This window comes from Coenobita brevimanus, chromosome 28 (assembly GCF_032717465.1).
Source record: "Coenobita brevimanus isolate Jiangsu-jjx chromosome 28, ASM3271746v2, whole genome shotgun sequence".
NCBI classification, from domain to species: Eukaryota; Metazoa; Arthropoda; class Malacostraca; order Decapoda; family Coenobitidae; genus Coenobita; species Coenobita brevimanus.
In genome coordinates this window covers 11255257-11275893 of record NC_136981.1, presented here as the reverse complement: position 1 = coordinate 11275893, position 20637 = coordinate 11255257, and the positions used below count along the sequence as shown (strand labels likewise).

The 20637-nt window shown below is 41.6% G+C and overlaps 1 protein-coding gene and 1 non-coding gene across 2 annotated transcripts in view; both read right to left on the bottom strand.

Moving 5' to 3' along the window:
* The window catches only part of LOC145394826 (E3 ubiquitin-protein ligase RNF10), a gene marked incomplete at its 5' end in the record, with an annotated part of 50059 nt that extends 29794 nt beyond the window's left edge, over nt 1-20265 (bottom strand). The window contains one exon of the mRNA XM_080268625.1: nt 20212-20265. Within this exon, the coding sequence (XP_080124751.1) occupies nt 20212-20265 (54 nt within the window). The remainder of the gene's footprint in view (nt 1-20211) is intronic.
* On the bottom strand, nt 15370-15488 carry LOC145394837 (5S ribosomal RNA). The gene has a single exon (XR_013896484.1). It is a non-coding gene; the product is annotated as a 5S ribosomal RNA (ribosomal RNA).
* Nucleotides 20266-20637: the final 372 nt, after the last annotated feature.

The following is a 20637-nucleotide window of genomic DNA, read 5'->3' as shown; positions in this document are numbered from 1 at the left end:
CAGCAGATGGCATAAAAGATGATATTTTGTGGGCGGATGAGGAAGAAGAAGCCAATGCCGAAGCTTCACCTTTGAATTCAGAGTATGATTCTTACGACAAAGAACTGCAAACTTTAACGCAGAATGAAGTTTACGAACTGATGATGTCAGATGTGGATGATACTGATTTTGAAAGTTTTTAATCACTGACAGTTGATGTGATGATTAATGAAATGTAACTTTCCATTTAACCTATTTTATAAAATCCACAGTAACAGTATTTTAAGTTTTTAATACGGTATGAGTTTATACTCGAATATAAAATTATAACCCATTTTGATATTGGAGGTGGCACATGCAGCTTAGATAGCCTGTAAAATCCATAGAAGAAACTGGTCTAAAGTAAAACCTAACCAAAGGCTGTGTTCCTTAGCAACCTGTTAACAGAATCACTTCACTCGTCAGCGAGAAGAGTGATAAAGGACTGGGGTTACTGAGGCAGCAAGCTCCCAGTGTCTAAAGAGTTGGGGCTCGTCTTATGCACAGAATATCTCTAAACCCATATTTTGTATGGAAATGTTGGGAGCAGTCTTTTACACAGGTCGGCCTTATATACCAGCAAATACGGTACTATGCTTTCATTTAACACAACTACACCACCCCACAACAAGAATACTATGCTTTCATTTAACAACTACACCACCCCTCACCTAGAATACTATGCTTTCATTTAACAGAACTACACCACCCCACAACTAGAATACTGGGCTTTCATTTAACAGAACTACACCACCCCAAAACTAGAATACTAGGCTTTCATTTAACAGAACTACATCATCCCACAAATAGAATAATAGGTTGTGGTTGCATGGAATTTGGTGATCCTTAGTCATGAAGCAGTTGAGTCTTCTCAGTCACTAATCAAACTGACCCTCTAATCTTACTCATAAACTAAGCTGAAATTGGTTAGGCCTTTATCAGGTAAGATAAAAATGCACCAAGGTCGGCCAAAATATGTTCTAATGCTGCAAAACATGGTGTCTTAATCACCAAGCATGCATGGGAAACCAGAGTTTGCCCTACTTGTATGGAGGAAGACAAATGCTTAACGCATTTTCATTAATGTGCAGTATTTTTATGAAAATATCTTTAAGTGTAAGTGGTAAATCTTTGCAAAATATAACCAAGGAAGTGAAATACACACTGCTTACATGCAACCACGGGGTTAAGAACATGACTGTCTCTTACCAGCCACCAACACTCCAGGTTGCCCCTTAACACTATCCCCATTCTACATACAAGGAAATGTTGTGCCTAGCTCACTCCAACAATTGCACCACTATATGAAATGCTGCATTCTGACACACACACACACACACACACACACACACACATACACACTAAGCTTAACACAACACAAAGCACCATTCAACAAAAAACAGCACAACACAAAACACAATAACAAACACACACACACACACACACACACACACACACACACATAAATTTCTATGAAAAATTCTTTAAGTGTAGGGGGTAAATCATTGCAAACTACTACAAACCAAAAAAGTGAATCACACACTGCTTACATGCAACCAAGGAGTTAAGAACATGACTAACATGACTGTCTCTTACCAGCCACCAAAGCTCCAGGTTGCTCCTTACCACTAACCCCATACTGCATACAGTACACAGAAATGTTGTGCCAAGCTTATTCCTACACTTGCACCACTATATGGAATGTTGCATTCTGATCAACGCACACACACACACACGGGAAACTATTAATGGGGATGGAAGATTATCTGGTATGACGGCAGATGAGAAGAGTCATAAGTGACAAGGTTTCACAATGGAAAGATGTAACTAGTGGAGTGCCCCAGGGCTCTGCCTTGGCTCCAATAATGTTTCTGATATACAGACTGTACTGTATATAAGTGATCTGCCAGAGGTTTGAATAAAGTCACTACACGTTATATGGTACACGATAATTCGCTACAACAATAACAAAAACGTTAGACCCCAAAATCCGATTTACAATGAATTTCCCAATATAACAATATTACCATCAGAAAATTTTGTACGATGTGCCAGGTGCACACAAGGCGACCGTCACTTGTCTCAGGCAAGATGGCGGCCCCGGCATGCAATGCATTGTTTTAGTTCAGCTGCGCAGTCCTCCCACCCCTTCAAAGCCCTGTCTTTTCCACTCATTCACATGTACCCCCCTGCTATAGTCACCTCTCAGCCAAGCATCGTACTACAGTATACATCATGTAGCACCAGGCAAAGTTTAGCAAGTGTGATTATTGTGTTGTTGCAATGATTTACTGTACGTGAGTAATGCTGCCTGTATTGGTGTGATAGTGTTTGTTTTGGTGAATTACTGTACTGTGGATCTGTGTAAAGTGACTTGCAAAACTATGTTTGGCATGCCTGGTAAGGAAGGGACTTGTGGGAAGGGACTTTGACCGACACAGGAAGTGATTAAGGTGGGTTGTCATTTTTGTTTCAGTCTTGGGTACGTGACTTTGGGAAGATGAGTTGACGTAACTCCCCTTTTATAATGTATTTCAATCTCCCGATTTACAACAAACTCGTCATAAGTCAAGGTATGACCTGACATAACCCCATCATATAACAAGGAGTGACTGTAGTTACATAAGAACACAAGTTATTTAGATGCGATATGGTGCTTAAGGAGCAGGTGATGAAAAAGAGGACCTATGCACCTAGGAGTAAAATATGGAAACTGAAAAACCAAGCAGTAAGGGATGCCTTCTATAGGGAGATGATGATGGCTGAACAGGGAGATGTTGAAAGAAATGTTAATGAGCAGAGCCCTCAAAAGCAATACTGAGACATACTGATTCAGTATGTGGATGGACAAGAGGCTCACCGAGATATAAAGTAACTTGGTGGTGGGATGAGGGTGTAGAAGTGGTAGTTACGGAGAAAAGAAGGCTTTTCCAGGAATGGAAAAAGAGTGGTAACAAAGAGGACTACTTAGCTCCCTAGCACAGAGCTAGAAAAGAGGTTTACAGGGTGAAGTCTGAGTCATGAAGACTTTTACTTGCTAACCTAAATCGTGTGGAAAGGAAGAATATGATATTTAAGATGGCAAATCAGATGAACAGGGAGAATAGGGATATCATAGGTAAGCAGTGTGTGAAGAATGATGAAGGAAGGGTAGCGGTGTAGTGGTGAACAGTGAGGATATTAAAGACGTATGGAGGAAGCATTGCAGCTGGTTGCTGAATGAGGAGTTTGACTTGGACAGGGAAGGTTTGGAGCCTGCAGATCCAGTGTTTGCTCATTGGCCTTTGAATGACGCTGCTACTGTGAGCGGGTGGGGATGGCAGCAGGTGTGTCTGGGTTGCCTGCTGAAATGTTGAAAGCCTCAGGAGATATAGGAGTGAAGTCAGTCACTGACCTGGTAAATACGATTATAGAGTATATGAGAGTGTTGTCCCAGATGAGTGGCTGAAGAGTGTAAATGTATACAAGGGCAAGGGTGAAGCCCTGGAAAGAGGAAATTATAGAGGCACAAAGCTTTTAGACCACACGATGAAGGTAATCGAGAGAGTTCCAGAACGTATGATTGGAGAGTGTGATTAATGATGAGATGCAGTTGGTTTAGGCCAGACAAAGGGACCACTGATGCCATATCCATTGTTCGACAGCCTCAGGAAAAACAAATTGGAAAGAAAAGGGAACTGCATTTTATTTTTGTTGACTTGGAGATGGTCTTTGACAGGGTCCCTGAAGAGGTGGTGAAGTGGGCAATGAGACAGCTTGGGATTGAGGAGTGGCCAGTTACGATAGTTATGGCCATGTATGTGGGTGTTCGCACCTAGGTAAGGGTGAATGGAGCTTTGAGTGTTGAGTTTTCTGTGAATGATGGTGTGCACCAAGGGTCAATTTTGAGCCCCTTTCTGTTTATCATGGTACCTGAAGCCCTTTCACATGACTTCAGAAATGGACTCCTGTGGGAGATGTTGTATGCAGATGATTTGGTATTGATTGCAGAGAATGAAAGGGAAGCAGAGGAAAGATTTAGGAAGTGGAGAGATGGTATGGGGCACACAGGCTTAGACGTAAATGCAGATAAAACAAGTGATAGTATCTAGGGATGGTGGCAGTACTGTCAAATAAGAGGGAGAATGACCATGTGCAATTTGCCACAATGGCATGGGAAGTAATTCCATCTTGTGCTATATCTGTGATAAGGGGGTGCATAAGAGATGTGGTGGTATTAGAGGTAGATTGTGAGATAATGCTAATTTCATGTGTGCGGTGTGTTGGGGAGAGCATGTGGATGTTGCCAGGCGTGAAAGGATTGAACTTGCTGGTGAGTCTCCTGAGTGTGTGGAAGAGTTTTGTTATTTAAGGCGACATCACACTGGGACAAAAGTGGCTAACATGCGAGCCAGTTTTGCAACCTGCTAGCCAAACTGACTCACGGTGAACGAGACATCGCTTGCGAGGTGAAATGGATAACAATTCTCGCTCACAGCTTGTTGCTGGGATTAGAACTCAAATGAGCCTATACTAATTTTGAAACTGGTGAGAAAATATTCTGTTATTCACAGAAGGAAACTTTAACTAAAATTGTTAAGAAGATATAATTTAATTCTTGTGGTTTTCAATCATTTTTATTTTTTTCTTGTAACATGAAATAAATATAGGTGACCAGCCATGGAGGCTGTCTGTTTTGTCTCCAAACAACAAGTAGAAATCAGATTTCAATATGGATCCTGAGGCAAGGAAAACTCTAGTAGACTGCTTTGTGGCTCTGGAGTTGCTAAAGTACATGAGGCGGTTACAGAAACTGAGGAAAAAGGAGTGGGTACTCCGTGGTGGTTTGTTTACAAATGACCACGAGGCACCAAGGCAGACGACACTGTTAGGCATTTCGGCTCGCAAACACACAAGAGTGTGATGGACACTCGACTCTGCTAGCTGTTCTGCCTCATAAAAGGTGCTCGCATGTTAGCCACTTCTGGTATTGTGTGACGATGCCTTCAGGAGACATGTTTTGTGCTGGTGGTGGGGCCGGAGCTAACTCTGTGGCTTGGGTGAGAAGTGGTTGTAAGAAGTTCAGGGAACTGTTGCCTCTCAACACTGAGAGGGCTCTCCCTCTGTGCAAAGGGATCTTAGTATGATAGTGAGACTTGGGCAGTAAAGGAAGAGGATATTTGCAGACTCAAATGTACCGAAATGACAATGATTTGGTGGATGTGCAGTGCATCCCGGAGTGTGAGGCCTGGGAGGGCTTGGTTTATGATGTTAGAGTTGAGGGGTAGGATGGGACTGGAGTGTTTTGGTGTTCTGATGAGGAGAGGTAGATTGAAATAGTTTGAGCATGTGGAGAGGATGGAGGATGATAAATGAGTGCAGAAAGAGAGAGATGTTTATGCTGGGGGTAGGGTTGCAAGAGGCAGACCAAAAAGGACCTGGGATGAGGTCATTAAGGATGACCTCAGAGATAAGGGACTGAATAGGGAAGCAGCCAGTGATCGAGCAGCATGGACGGCTCCCATTAGGTAACCAAGGCTGATGCATGCAAGCATGTTGAAGCCTTCAAAAACAAACAAACGAACAAACGAACAAACAAACACAGATATTTCAGAGATTCAATTAGATCAGGTTCTTTGGTTAGCAGTAAATCTAGCCTTGCTGATGTGTCATGACCTCTAAATAGTCTCTTCTTTGACCCATTGGGTCATTACATTATTCAGTACTATATTTAACAGTATACTGCCCCACAAATCTTTACTATCTCCCGAGTCCCACTCCCTCCAGTTCGCCATTTTACAATTAAAGTCACCGACCAGGATTATATTGCTGATTTTCTCAACCACTCTCTGTAGGTGTCTAACCATGCTGACATTTGGTATTCAGTCCCATTCCATTCCCCTGTCTTTGGGGGTGGCATGTGCTACTGCGATGTCTCTCCTGCCTTTCCCTCTGGTTTCTAGTTTCGTGTTTATCACTTCTGTCCTACCTTCTCCCAGTTCCACACTCTCCTTATTTATGCTGTTCTTCACTCTTCATCCCATTTTTTCATTTCTATCTATTCTCCATAGTCTGTATTTGTCATCTCCCACTTGGATATCAATATCCTCTCTTAGCTTTGGCTCTACAAAGCACATAATATCTGGCTCATTTACCCTCAAGAAACTATTGATTTCTAACCTTGCTGAGACAGATCCATCTACATTAGCATGTGCTAGTTTCAATTTTTTTACTTTGTTTTTTATTCCATCCTTCTCCCTTCTTCTCTCCGTCAGTACCCCTTCCTCAATTTCTGATCAATAACTCTCCAACAGAACTTTGTCTTCTCTTCCTCCGTTTTCTGGTCATTTTTTTTCTTAGCTTCCTTAACGCACGGACTGAGGAATTACCTTTTTTTTATCCCATCCCGTGGTATGCAAAAAATGAAAACAACAATAATTAATAATTTTTGTTTATTACAGACGTGAAGATAAACATCCAAGGAATAATCTGGCAAAAAAAAAAAAAAAATCCATCTTTGCGTAGTGGCATGCGTAAGTTTGCGTTGGGATGGAATAGTTAACAGTGATGCATGGCCACTGGAAGGTTAGCACAGCCCGAGCTGTGGCTTGCAACGCAACGCTTCCCAGCCTGAGATGTGGCTTGCAATCCACAGATTAACTAGCTCCTTCTTCCTCATTTGCATCTCTCCTTATCTAAACATTCTTGAACCCCTCCTTGTTGGCTAGTTTCCATGTCCTGTTAACTTCTAACCGCCGGCTGACATGTATAGTTGTCGTGATTTTGGGCGCGGAGCAATGCCAGTTGACGTGTATAGCTGCAAGCGTCTTCCCGCCACCCTTTGAACTTTAACTTATCCTTACTTATGGGGGGGGGGGGACCTGGAGACATGGGAATACTTTCATTTGAAAGAGGAAGAGTTTGTGAGTCTTGTGTATCTTTAATTTTTTCTCTAGCTGTTATAAGTTGGCAGATATTAGGGTTTGAAGTAAGGGTATTTTTTTCCGTCACGGATTTCCCCTATAGGGAGAAGTGTGTGACATCAGAAAACCCCCGGTGTGTAGGTGGTTAATGATCTCATTTACTGTGACCTGTGATTGAAACTTAACTTTCAGTGGCCGTGCTCCTCCCTCCTCCAATCTTCCCAGCCTAAACACCTCTTCAATCTCTTGAGATTCGTTGTTACCCTCCATAACAACTGACACTATCTCTTTAGCCCATTTCAGTTCTTCTCTTTCCCTTTCTGATCTTACTGACATAGGCTTTTCTTTCAATCCCGAAATTTGTACACACTTCTTTCTTATCTGCTTCATCCCTGACTAGAGATTCTCTACCTTTCAGTGCCTTAACCCCACCTTACTTGATTTTTCTTTCTCTGCTGTTCTAAATTATCCTTTAGATTTATTTTTCCTTCCTCCTCAAGTTTCTTCCATTCTTTGTGCTCTTCCTTGATTTCCCTGAAGTGCTCGTCATGCATTCTTGTTTTTTATTCATACACGTCTAGTTTAATTTTCATTCTGTCCGTGTGTGTGTGTGTGTGTGTGTGTGTGTGTGTGTGTGTGTGTGTGTGTGTGTGTGTGTGTGTGTGTGTGTGTGTGTGTGTGTGTGTGTGTGTGTGTGTGTGTGTGTTTGCCTATTTGTAGTTTACAGGAATTGAGCAATGCTCATGTTGTCCTGTCTCCATATCCACATTTATCTAGTCTACTTTTACACACATGAATGTTTTTCTCCTGCACCACCTCTTCGTCTAAGTCATTCAAAATATCTATGTATTTACCTAATATACCTAATTGTGATATACACGAAATGTGCTATGCTCGTGGGTTCACGTCGCTGTTTCTCGTAAGTCAAAAATAACTTTAAACTCGTTTAAGTTTTTAGACCGGACGATCTCTTTGTTCAGGCTATTCCATAAGTCTATACTTCTATGAGGAAAGCTATATATCTTGATATCCTTCAAGCAACTTGACTTCTTCAATTTCATTCCGTGTCCTCTTGTTGCTCTCTTATCCCATATAAACAGATCTTCTCGGTCAATTTTATCTACTCCTATCATGGTCCTGAACAGTGCAATCATGTCTCCCCTCTTTCTCCTTTCCTTTAAGGAGGGCAAATCCAGCTTTACCAGCCTCTCTCTGTATGACAGATCTGCCAGACTGGGGACCATCTTGGTTGCGGTTCTTTGTATTCTCTCAATCTTGTTTATATCTTTCTTTTTGTGTGGGGACCACACTACCACTGCATATTCTAACCTGGGACAGATCATGGCCACTATCAATTTTTTTATCTCCTCATCCATATAATGAAATGCTACTCTTATGTTAGTCAAGAATTTATATGTCTCTCTAACTATCTTGTTAATGTGTCTTTCAAGTGACAAACTATCTTGGACCAGCACTCCCAAATCTTTCTCTTCTCTCATTTTTGTGATTAATTAATTACCCAACAAATAATTCTGTGATGGCCTCCTGGTACTTTTACCCATTTCCAATATTTTACATTTCTTTACATTAAATTTCATTTCCCACATCCGTCTCCAATCATATATTCAATCCAGATCCTCCTGCAGCATTTTACAATCCTCCTCAACCTCTACCTTCCTCAAGATCTTTACATCAACAGCAAACAGACTTGCATAACTGTTCACTCCATCTACCATATCATTTACGTAAATCAGGAACATTACTGGCACCAACACCGAGCCTTGAGGGACTCCACTTGTTACTTCCCTCCATCCAGACATCCTGTCCTTTTTTACTGTCCTCATTTGTCTGTCTCTCAAAAAGACTCTCATCCATTCCAGGAGTTTCCCCTTCAATCCTCCTATATACTCTAGTTTCCACATTAGTCTCTTATGAGGTACCTTGTCAAAGGCCTTCTCTAAGTCTAAGTACACACAATCCACCCAACCATCTCTCTCCTGTACCACGTCAATCGCTCAAGTAAAAGCTCAACAAGTTGGAAACACATGACCTTCCACTTCTTAACCCAAACTGATATTCAGCCAAAATATTCATCTCTCCCAGATATTTTATCCATCTGTCTTTCAGGATTCTCTCACACAATTTTGCGACCATGCTGGTTAGACACACTGGTGTGTGCATGCGTGCACGCATGCGTCAGATATGGTAACCAGTATATATACATTACATATATTATGTACACATACACATGCACTGTATATATCCCAGTGGGAGTCTGGGTGTTCAACCAAATACATTTTATCAAATACTGCTACCCACCTTTGCATAAATAATGATAAAACACCTGACCCTTGGTACTGAAAACAAGGTCACATCGTAATATCTGGATATGGTGTGATAGTGAAGTGATAAGCAATCTGATAATAAATTATAGTAAAGTCCCTTTCACTTGAGGTTTACCTCAGTGATTCAACAATAATTACAGAAAGTTCTCAATCTATGTGGTCCATATTGACATTCATTATTACTATTAAGTCAACAGTAATTCACAGAGGGAAAAAAAAAAAAATTATCATGCAACCTGAAGCACCTATACTGAACCTTTGGCACAGGGAAAAAGCATTGTTATTTATGTCGGCCTGTCATAATCCAATCCTACATTGCCCCATGAGAAGCGTAGGAGCCCGGGGCTAGGCAAGTTGATCCTGACATTTCAGATGAGAATGACCTGCCTCACTCATCCCTGAGTGGTGTTACGTGAGCAATACATCCCAACTACCCCTTGGATATAAACCTTCACCGGCTCAATCCGAGTGGAGCTCCTTAATTATTCACTAAACCACCAAGTGCAAAAATTTGGTTACATGGTTACCACCCAGCGTAGTAAATTGTTTCCTGGTGTACAGGAAACCACTTGGCTTGTCACTCAGTGTAGAGTCACCCACAGGCAGAAGGAAGAGGAAAGTATGAAGGAAAAAAAGACTGAAGAGGGAGTGTAATCTAAAGATATATAAAAGGTACAAAGAAGGGAGTTATTTAGTTTGGGGTAAAATTGTTGTAAAACCATCAGTGTCTGGGATATGCACTCATTACCATAACAATCATGGTGATAGGCGGTGGTGACCATCATCCACTCACAACGCAGTGCTGCCTATTTCTTCCTTTCTGCATCTGTCCTCTTGTCTTCCAACTTCTCCCATCCACCTTATCACTTTTATTACCTGCCTTTCCACAACAGGTGGCTCTACACTGAGTGACAAGCCCAATGGTTTCCTCTAATCCATGAAAGCATTAACAAAGCTGGATGGAAACCATTTAACCAAATAATGGGGTGATGTGAAGCCTGTTATGATGTCCCAATTAACTGCATCAAACCCCAGTGACTTTTTTTCTTTCCCGGGAACAACTTGCCTAGCCCCGGGCTCCTACACTCCTCATGAGGCAACAGGGGATTAGATGAATGAATAAATGAATTTAAGTACTGTACCTATACAGCTAATCTGCCAGTTTCTTAGACCTACAGTATCAATTTATGTTAAAAAAAATTTATATTCTTTTACCCATCACCAACATAAAATAAGGCTGACTTAACTCTTTTTTTTCAATAACCCTTTTGTGGTGAAGGGACCCTAAGACTACAGTACTTCGACCCAGTACATTTATAGGCAGATGACCGCCTATTCCCCTTGATGACCTTATATAATCATTTTCTGGTTAATTCTAAATGCTTTTATTTTTTCCAATTTTCAGGTGCAGTACACAGACTCATATATTTACCTATAGCCACACACCTTGTGGCCACAAGCAAATCGCCTTTATGTTGCCCTCTCCTCCACCACCAGGCTGCCCTCTCTCGAATTACCACCACCACATGATGGTGGTGAAAGTCAAGGTACACGTGATCAAAAAAGTATTGGTGCAAATTTGGCCCAGAACAATTTGACTCCATGGACAATGGACTTTGGAAATGTTTGATTATTGTCCCCCAAGTTGTCAAACATGCTTACATGTCATAGATATGTTTCATATGACAATTTATGGCTGATATTGGTACTGAAGGCATATTCAGATAATAATTTATTTATTTTCCAGGGAGTACACAACTATATTGATCATTTCAGATATCATTGTACCCCTCCTGCACGATACTATTTTGAGTGTACAAATGAAATGGAGGACCAGGAGAAGGGAAGGACAAGAGGATGCAGTACATACCAGGAGAGTAGAAAGTTTGCAAGAGGATGGAAAAAAGGCACAATATAAGAGAGAAGTGGAGGAGCAATTGGATAAATATAATTTGAAGCAGATGGGGATGTGGAAGGTGTGTGCAAGGTATTCACAGAAGAAATCTGTGCAGCATGTTAGGTGGTGTGTGGGGTGAACAGAAAAGAAAAGGGAGTGCAAGGCACAGCATGGTGGAATGAAGAGGTGAAAGAGGCTGTGGCGCAAAAAAAAAAAGGCAAATAGTGAGAGGATGAGAAACAGCATGGGAGAAGTTGAGACAGAAGGGAGAGTTATATGTAGAGAGAAAGAAAGAGGTGAAATGATTAGTAAGAGAAAGTAAGAAGAGAGTGGATAAGGAATCTGGAAGGAATTTTAGTGTAAAGTAGAGGGAATATAAGAAAATGTTTTGGAAGGAGGTTATGAGAGTTAGACACACACAGTGATATATAAGAGAGCAGGGGAGTGAAAGATAAAAATGGTAGACTGATGGTGTAGAAGGGAGAAAAAATGAGCAGATGGAGAGAACACTTTAAGGAACTACTAAACACAGAGAATGAAAGTAATGCAAGTTTAAGTGGCTGGGGAATGCCTGGGAGAAGGAGGGAGGTGAAGAGAGAGGAAGAAATCAGTAAGATGGAAGTAAAAGAAAGTAATGAATAAAGTCAAAATGGGGAAAACTCCAGGAATTGATGGAGTGTGTGGTGAAATGCTGAAGCATGGAGGAGAGATAGCAGTAGAATGGACATGGAAGATGTGCAGATTGGCTTGGGAGGAAGGCAGAGTTCCAGAGGATTGGCTTGGGAGCAGGGTTGGTGATTTTTATTTTCTTTAATTAAAAAATCAGTGATTTTTTTTTTTAATTCATTATTTTATTTATTTATTTGATTTTCTGTTCATTATATAGCTAATATTTCAAAACCAGTATACTGAATACTGTTAATTTCATGTCCTGTCAATCCACTGATGGTTCAGGCTGAAAGCCACTGCCCAGAATCCAAATACATACCTGTTCAAGTCCTCTCTGTACACTACTGGTTAACCCCTACACCGCGGGCTTGTTTACCAATGACTTGCGTGTGCCGCGGGGTTATTTGGGCTCCGACAGACTCTCAAAAAATATTTGCCAAAAATCAGTTATTAGTCCTAGAATAATAAAATTACATATGCTTATGGCACATACCTTCAGCTTTCTCCTGGAATGATTGTTGAGCCTTCGTCGGTTACCATAGGACTTGTGGAGACCTCTGAAGTAGGGTAACGAAGTCTCCACTTTACACTTCCCGACAACCCGTAATATGATTACCACAGCCAGATACAAACACTATAAACACTATTCTACAATTTTCAAGTAGTTTGGGATCCATACTCAAAAAAAAAAAACACTGTGAAAGCAATGGAAATTACGAGCGCGTCTGATCGTCGCACTGGCACTAGTTCGCTCTTGGTAGTCTGTCATTTATTATTCATAAAACCTCTCACACTTTATATTTCTATTACTATATAACACTTATATATATCTACAGTCTTTATCCATAAGTTTCCTTCAGTAGTATTAGTTTATTGTCACTGTAGGGATTCAATTTCTTTCAGTAAAATACGTAGCATTCACTTTCTCGTCCTGTATACTGGCATTGAGAGTGAATGTCACTTTCATCTTCACTCTCATAACTCATAGCATTCAGACATGCTAGAGTGAAACTTTCACTTTCATTACTCCTAGGGTATATACTCGTATTCTTATAATACTACTCATTTACATTTCTATTTACGTTCTCTATTTTATTTACGTTATTTACATTTCTATTTTATTTACACTGTGTTGTGCACTGTCACTTGAAATAACTTATAAAACTATTTTCCATTGTTCACGTATATTTACATTCATTACTTTCACTTGCTGTTTACACATTATTTACAATTCCACTTGCACTGTTTTACTCAATAGAAAGATCGTAGTCACTCTTTTATCAATTGTCAGCCCTTTACCTCTTTCCACACGAGGTTTAGTGGGGGTAAAGGTCACAGGGCCATTTGCATGGGGGTGAAAAAAGGCCTTGAAGTCAGCAAGAAGAAACATACGTACTCTCGCTTCGAAGATGAGAGTGAACTGATAACGGAGGGCCAGCGTGGAGGCCTGCTAGGGGTTATTCAGAGTTACCAATATTACTTCTTGAAACAGCTAAGTCTAGCACTGATATGATTGGCAGGAAATCTAGACAATACATTATAAATTTGGTAGTTCCAGGTGAATGTAAATATCACTTAGGCTTCTCCCTTCCCTCCTTACATGTATATTTATTACGAAAATAGATTAGAGGCCTACTTAGGAGATATATATTCAGAGCTACCAATGTTATATCTTGAAACAGCTTTGTCTAGCACTGATATGATTGGCAGGAAATCTAGACAATACATTATAAATTAGGTAGTTCCAGGTGAATGTAAATATCACTTAGGCTTCTCCCTTCCCTCCTTACATGTATATTTATTACGAAAATAGATTCTACGGCATATTTCAAGGGGAAAAAAACAGCGAAAATTAGCGAACGAGTGCACGTGAGGTGTTGTCAGGTGATAATTAGCCAATTCCAGGTGTATGGCACTCTCACTTACCTTATTTCTTTCTTGTATATATTATTTGGTATAAGAATAGGACATTGGGCTTATTTCAATGGATGAAATCAGTGAAAAATTCCAGGGAAGATTTACTTAGCGTAGCACGGCCGGGCAGGCGAGAGGATAGGGTAATGGAGGGGAGTCAAGAACGGGGAGAAATGGCTAAATTGTCAACAATGGATGGGAGTACAGATGAGATTAGGAGTGCTGACTAGTGTTGGACATTGGCAGTACTGATAGATGATACAAGCCCCCACTTGGAAGCCCGGGTGAATTCAAAATAACACAGAATCACAAAAGCGACGCCCCGCGGTATGATCCCTTGCTCCCAAGCGTCACGAAAGTGACGCCCCGCGGTTAAGGGGTTAAGGCTGAGTTGCCAGTGGTAATCAAGACAGCATATACCAAAGATGATTATATTACCACACAGAAAAATCTTAAGCTGATATCATTATGACATGGCCTTAAGTGACCAAGCATAGCCTACCCAGTCTTATGGCTTTGGTTTTTGAGTTATGGCTCATTATTTCAGATGTACAAAATAATTTTAATACAGTACTTAGTTACACAAATGAAAATATTTTTTGTCATACAATGTAGCAATTTCTAATGGCACCAATCTCCAAAATCTTTTAACTTAATGCTTCAGTACCTGAATAAATGAATGCCAACACAAAGTTATACACAACTTTCATAAACCTTCAGATTTTATTTTTGTTAACTTTTAAACAAAATAAAAAAAATAAAAAGTCATGAATTTTTAAAGCAAAAAATCAATGACTTAATCATATGATTAAATCAATTTGATTTAATCAATGCCAACCCTGCTTGGGAAGAACGTAGAGTTCCAGAGGACTGGAAGTCTAGTACCGTATAATTATTCCCCCTGTACAAAGGAAAAGGGGAAAAAGAAGTGTGTGGTGATCATAGGGGCATTTGTCTGCTTAGCGTAACAAGAGAAGTACATGGTAGGAGTACATGGATGGGGTAATAAAAGAGGTACAAGGTAGGGTAGTGGATGTTGGAGTGGCCCTGGTGAGAGAGGGTAGTGTTTGGAAACTCCCTGTACTGTTGTTTGCAGATGATACTGTGTTGTTGAATGAAGACGAAGGACAGCTGCAATGCTTGGTGGATGAGTTTGAGAGAGTGTGTAAGAAACGGAATCTAAAGGTGAATGTAGGGAAGAGTAAAGTGATGGTCTTTGAGAGAGGTGAAGTCAGTGAATGTACAGCGAGGTTGGATGGTGACGAATTGGAAAATGTGAGTACGTTTAAGTACTTGGGTAGTGTGATGAGTAAGGATGGAGGTTTGGAGGGTGAAGTGCTTGAAAGGGTACAGCAGGGAAGAAAGGTTGCTGGTTCTTTGAAAGCAGTGATAAGAAGCATGGAAGTGAGCATGGAAGTGAAAAAGTTACTACAGTGCTCATCAGAATTATTGAGCGTCATGCGTCCCTCCTAAGAAACAAATCTTTCAACATTGAAAAAACATATCATTCATTCATTCATTGCCAGATGCCATGTATCCCAAACAGGGTGGCCAAGGGCTTAGAGTTAATTATTTTACAGGGAGGGGCACTAATCCTCCACCAACCCCACTTGACATGTAGGGATGCCAACAGCATCTGGTGTTCCCAGGCGGTCACCCATCCAAGTACTAACCAGACCCAACGTTGCTTAACTTCGCTGATCGGACGGGAAGCGGTGTACTCAACGTGGTATGGCCGTTGGCTATAAATAATGCATTTTATTTACTTTAGTGCTTCGTGGGGTAGCTTTTACGTTTCTTCACGGACCTGAGATGTCTTGGAAGTGAAAGGGCGAGGCTCCTGAGGTGCTGGAGGGGTATTTTGTCCCAGGAGTCACGAATGGCAGCTTCCAGCATAGGCAGAGAGCTAACGTCCTTCCCTTGGAGACTCTTCTTTACGAGGTACCAGAGGTTTTCAATCGGGTTGAGGTCTGGGCTATTTCCTGGCCAGTCTGTCATGAATGATACCTCGCAGTCACGAAGCCAACTGGTGACCGATTTGGCCTTGTGAGCAGGTGCATCGTCCTGCTGAAACACTCATGCATCTGTTAGCTCGAATGAGTCTGGTAAATGATCACACAGAAGCTCCAGGTAAACATCGTGATTCACTCTAACATTCTTGGGAAGCACAACAAGCTTCCCCAAACCTTGACCCGAGAAACAAGCCCACACCATGAGTGAATCAGGATGTTTAACTGTGCTTTCTACATACCGTGGGTCAAGTGGGTCACTACCTTTGCGTCGATACACATGTGCTCCTCTGTACAGGTAACACTAAACGTTGCCTCATCAGACCACAACACTGACAACCATTGCTTCTCATCCCAGTTTAGATATTTATTAGCAAAGGCAAGCCTACGAATTCTCTGGCTCTTGGTGAGAAGAGGCTTTTTCACAGGCCTATGACTTGTGTAACCAAGCTCATGCATCATACGAGACACTGTTCTCACTAACACCTCACCAAACACTTCCGGGTTGCTCTCCTTAATTTTCCTTGCACTCACACAAGGATTAAACTCCACTGCACGTTTTAAAACATTAACAGACCTTGGGGAAGTTTTCCTAGGCCTACCAGACCTCGGTTTCTTTGTGGGAACTTCACTGTTTTCCAATCGAAACCACACACACCAACGACGCACTGTCGATCGTGCCACACCAACCAATTCACTAATTTCCTTTGTCTGGTGGCCTGCCTCCTTTAGAGCAATGATCTGGGATATGATTTCACTCGATAGTTCACGGGTAGGTGCCATAACAAAGTGGTAAACCCCAAAACACTGCGGGACACTCAGTATAAAATGGCGCAATTTGAGAGGGACACGCGGAGGAGTTCCTCTCTCTCAGGCAGGCCGTGGGCGACTGAGGCGGGAACCAACTAGCGTGTCGGAAGGCCTCAGGCTACTGTGACGTCATGCTCGCAGCGCAAACTTGTGGCTCAGTTTTTACCCCCAAAAATGGGTGATTCTTTATTGGCCATAAGTATTGCACGCCCGGCAGACAACGCTGAATAATTTTGACGAGTACTGTACATGACAGTATTGTGATACCAACTCTAACGTATGGAAGTGAAGCTTGGACGTTGTTGGAAGGACACAAGTCAAGAGTGAGAGCAGTGGAAATTAGTTATTTAAGAGGAGCCTGTGGAGTCACATGGAGAGAGAGGCTGACAAATGAGGATATAAAGGAGCGTTGTGGTGTGGATGTGGATGTGATAGGACGTGTTATGAGGAATACACTGAGGTGGTTTGGCCACGTGGAGAGGATGGAGGGTGAAAGACTGACGAAGAGAGTGTATGTGAGTGAGGTGGAGGGGGGAAGGGGGAGGCCGAGGATGAGATGGAGGGATGGGGTGGAGAGGTATATGAGAGAGGGGGGTGTGAGTTGGGAGCGGGGCAGTGAAATGGCGAGGGACAGGGCGACGTGGAGACAATTTGATTGTGGCCATCCCAAACGGGATTGAGGCATCTGGCAGATAGATAGATAGACAGACATGGTAGGATACTTACTGACAGAGTTAGGGAATTAACAGAGGAATTAGTTGAAGAAAATGGAGGTTTTAAGAAGAGGAAAGGTTGTGTAGATCAGATATTCATTCTCAGGTCTTTAATGGAAAAGTTTCTAGAGAAGGGAATGAAGTTGTATGTGGCCTGCATGGATTTGGAGAAAGCATATGACAGGGTGGATGGACAAGGAATGTGGAAAGTATTAAGAATATATGGAGTAAATGGGATGATGCTGAATGCCATGAAGAGTATGTATAAGGAGGCTATAGCTGCAGTGCATGTGGATAGTGAACTAAGTGAATCTTTCTATCTGAAAGTTGTACTGAAACAGGGATGTGTCATGTCTCCATAGTTGTTCAATCTGTATACAGATGGGGTTACAAAAGAGGAACAAGGTGGGTCAGCAGATGTTGGAGCGACCCTAATGAGAGAGGACAGTGTTTGGAAACTCCCTGTAATGTTGTTTGCGGATGATGCCATATTGTTATGTGAATAAGAAGGGCAACTACAAGGCTTGATGGATGAGTTTGGGAGTGTGTGTAAGAAACAGAATCTAAAGGTGAACGAAAGGAAGAGTAAACTTATGGTCTTCGAGGGAAATGAAGCCACTGAATGTACAGAGACTGAATGAGGAGGAAATGGAAAATGTGAGTGCATTTAAGTACCTGGGCAGTGTGATGAGTAAGGATGGAAGTTTAGAGGGTGAAGTGCTTGAAAGGGTATGAGGGAGAAGAAAGGTTGCTGGTTCCTTGAAAGCAGTGATAAGGAACAGGGATGTGAGCAGGGATGTGAGCATGGAAGTAAAAAAGTCACTGTATGACAGTATTGTGATACCAACCCTCACGTATGGAAGTGAAGCTTGGACCTCGTTGGAAGGGCACAAGTCAAGAGTGAGAGCAGTGGAAATGAGTTATCTGAGAGGAGAATGTGGAGTTATGTGGAGAGACAGACTGACAAATGAGGAAGTGAAGGAGCATTGTGGTGTAGATGTGGATGTGACAGAAAGCATTAGGAGAAATACTGAGGTGGTTTGGCCATGTGGAGAGGATTGAGAGTGAGAGAGTAACAAGGAAAGTGTATGCAAGTAAGGTGGAGGGGGCAAGAAGGAGGGGGAGGCTGAGGATGAGATGGAGGGATGGAGTGGAGAGGTATCTGAGACAGGGGGGTGTGAGCTGGGAGTAGGGCAGTGAAATGGTGTGGGACAGGACGACATGGAGGCAATTTGATTGTGGCAACCCCTTACAGGATTAAGGCATATGGCAAAAGATACAGAGATAAATTAGACTGACCTCTCCATCCAATTCTTCAATCTCATCCTCAGTCTACCCCTCCCACTCTCTCCTTGCACCTCACTCACATACTGCACACACTCTTAGTCAGTTTCTCACTATCCATATGGCCAAACCATTTAAAGATGCAGTACTGTACAGTACTTCTAACACTACAGCACAACCAATTATACTGGACTCTGATTTTATTGACTCCTTAAACCTAATAAATATACTGTAAATGGAAAAGATTTAGGGATACATTTCTAGTTGGCTTTGGTGATTTTGTACATGTCTTTTCCTCAATCATTTGCATATTACACCTTGATATTCTCTTCTGTGTTATTTATACAAGGTGGTCTATATATCATACAGAAATTCTGTGTTGCAAGGATGGCTCCGTTTGCTCGTGTAAGGATGATGACATTTGGGTTGCTTTGTGAAATTTCTGAACTTTTTGGTCAGTTGATACCAGAAGATGCATAAAAACAGACAATATAAAACATGGACAAGGTTACAGGAAGTAGATGATGCAGAGCAGACACTGGTGATGCTGACTGAACTATCCCTGAAACACACAAAAATTAGACTGCCTTATATATGAACTACTCCGTATATTTTAGTACAGACAGATTGCTTCAGCAACAAAGATGTGGATATAAATGGTGTAATATGAGAAATATAATGCTGAAGTTGAGTACTAGTAAGTTCCCCTGCCACCTAGCATATGGCCCTCTAAGAATATCATATAGTGTAAAATCAATACAGCCAAATGACATACGAGCAGATAAGTAAGAGAAAACAAAGTGCTGACAGGATGGATGAGTAGATAAACATAAATACAGATATTCACACAAAAGCATTCCACACCCAACACCGTTTGTTGAGTGAGCCAGTGAGGAGAAGCAAGTACTTTACAGGATGGATGGATGGATGGATGGATGAATAAATAAACTCATAAACAGTTATTCAGAAAAATATTCCCCTCTAAATGGTGGGTACCTACATCAGACTTCTGCATTTTAAGAAAAGGTCTTCCCCACATAGGCTCAGTGTACAGTAATGATATTCAACATACACTTTCAGCAAAGTCAGCAAAGACTTCTCAAACACTGTAAGCAAACTGCAATTAGGTAAAACAAAGGAAGAATCAGAAAACAATTCTCTTGTTTGTACTGTAACAATATAATCTGTTTAAGTGCTGGGCAATATACAGTACTTATGGGTAAAGACATAATTTGCTGTACTCTGTCAGGTATACTACCCATTTCAAAATGATGCCCCACTCTGCTCATTCTCACATCCACCTTGAGATCTCTGACCTCATCCAGTTCAGCTGATTGCTTAGTGCAGTCAAATATGATAGTGGATTTGCTTAGTAACCTGTAAGAAATGTCTAACACATAACTAGGGCTCACCAAATTTCATGTAACCACAACTCAGTATTCAAGTTGTGGCAGTGTCCCAGCTGTCAGATGAAAACAAACCAACTATACCATTGACATTCAAGAACTTTTGGTGAGCATACTGTAAGCAAAAGGAAAAATTACTAACACTGAATACAGGTAGTGAAATTTTACTGTACTGGACCATATGGATTTATGCCAATTTAATGGAGAGAGAATAAATACAGTAAAAGCTAAAACTGCATCTCACCTTGCCACCCGCCTTCTCCCTGGGTCGGACGAAGCGGGGAACTGGTCGTCCCCCCCTCCCCCATCCGCCACGCCGCCCCCCACACTCCACCCCTCCACCACCACCACTTCCACCACCACTGCGCTCCCACTCCTTTTTACGCACATACTGCGGCACACTTTTCTTCCCACCATAGTCTGGAAATAAAAGCACAAACATTATAAGGCTGTGTAACCTAATGAAAAACATAAATGGGTACAGGTAGACCTCATTACATATCAGGAGCTTCATTTTGCTTTTCATTTAAAAAGGCTCCAATATGCTTGCATATGTCAACCTCAGTTGCCTAATGGTGGCTCTCCACACTGCTCAATCTCTGGCAACCTCCCAGTTCAGTCCCTTATCCCTGGGGTCACATTATGAACTCATCCCAGGTCTTTTTTGGTC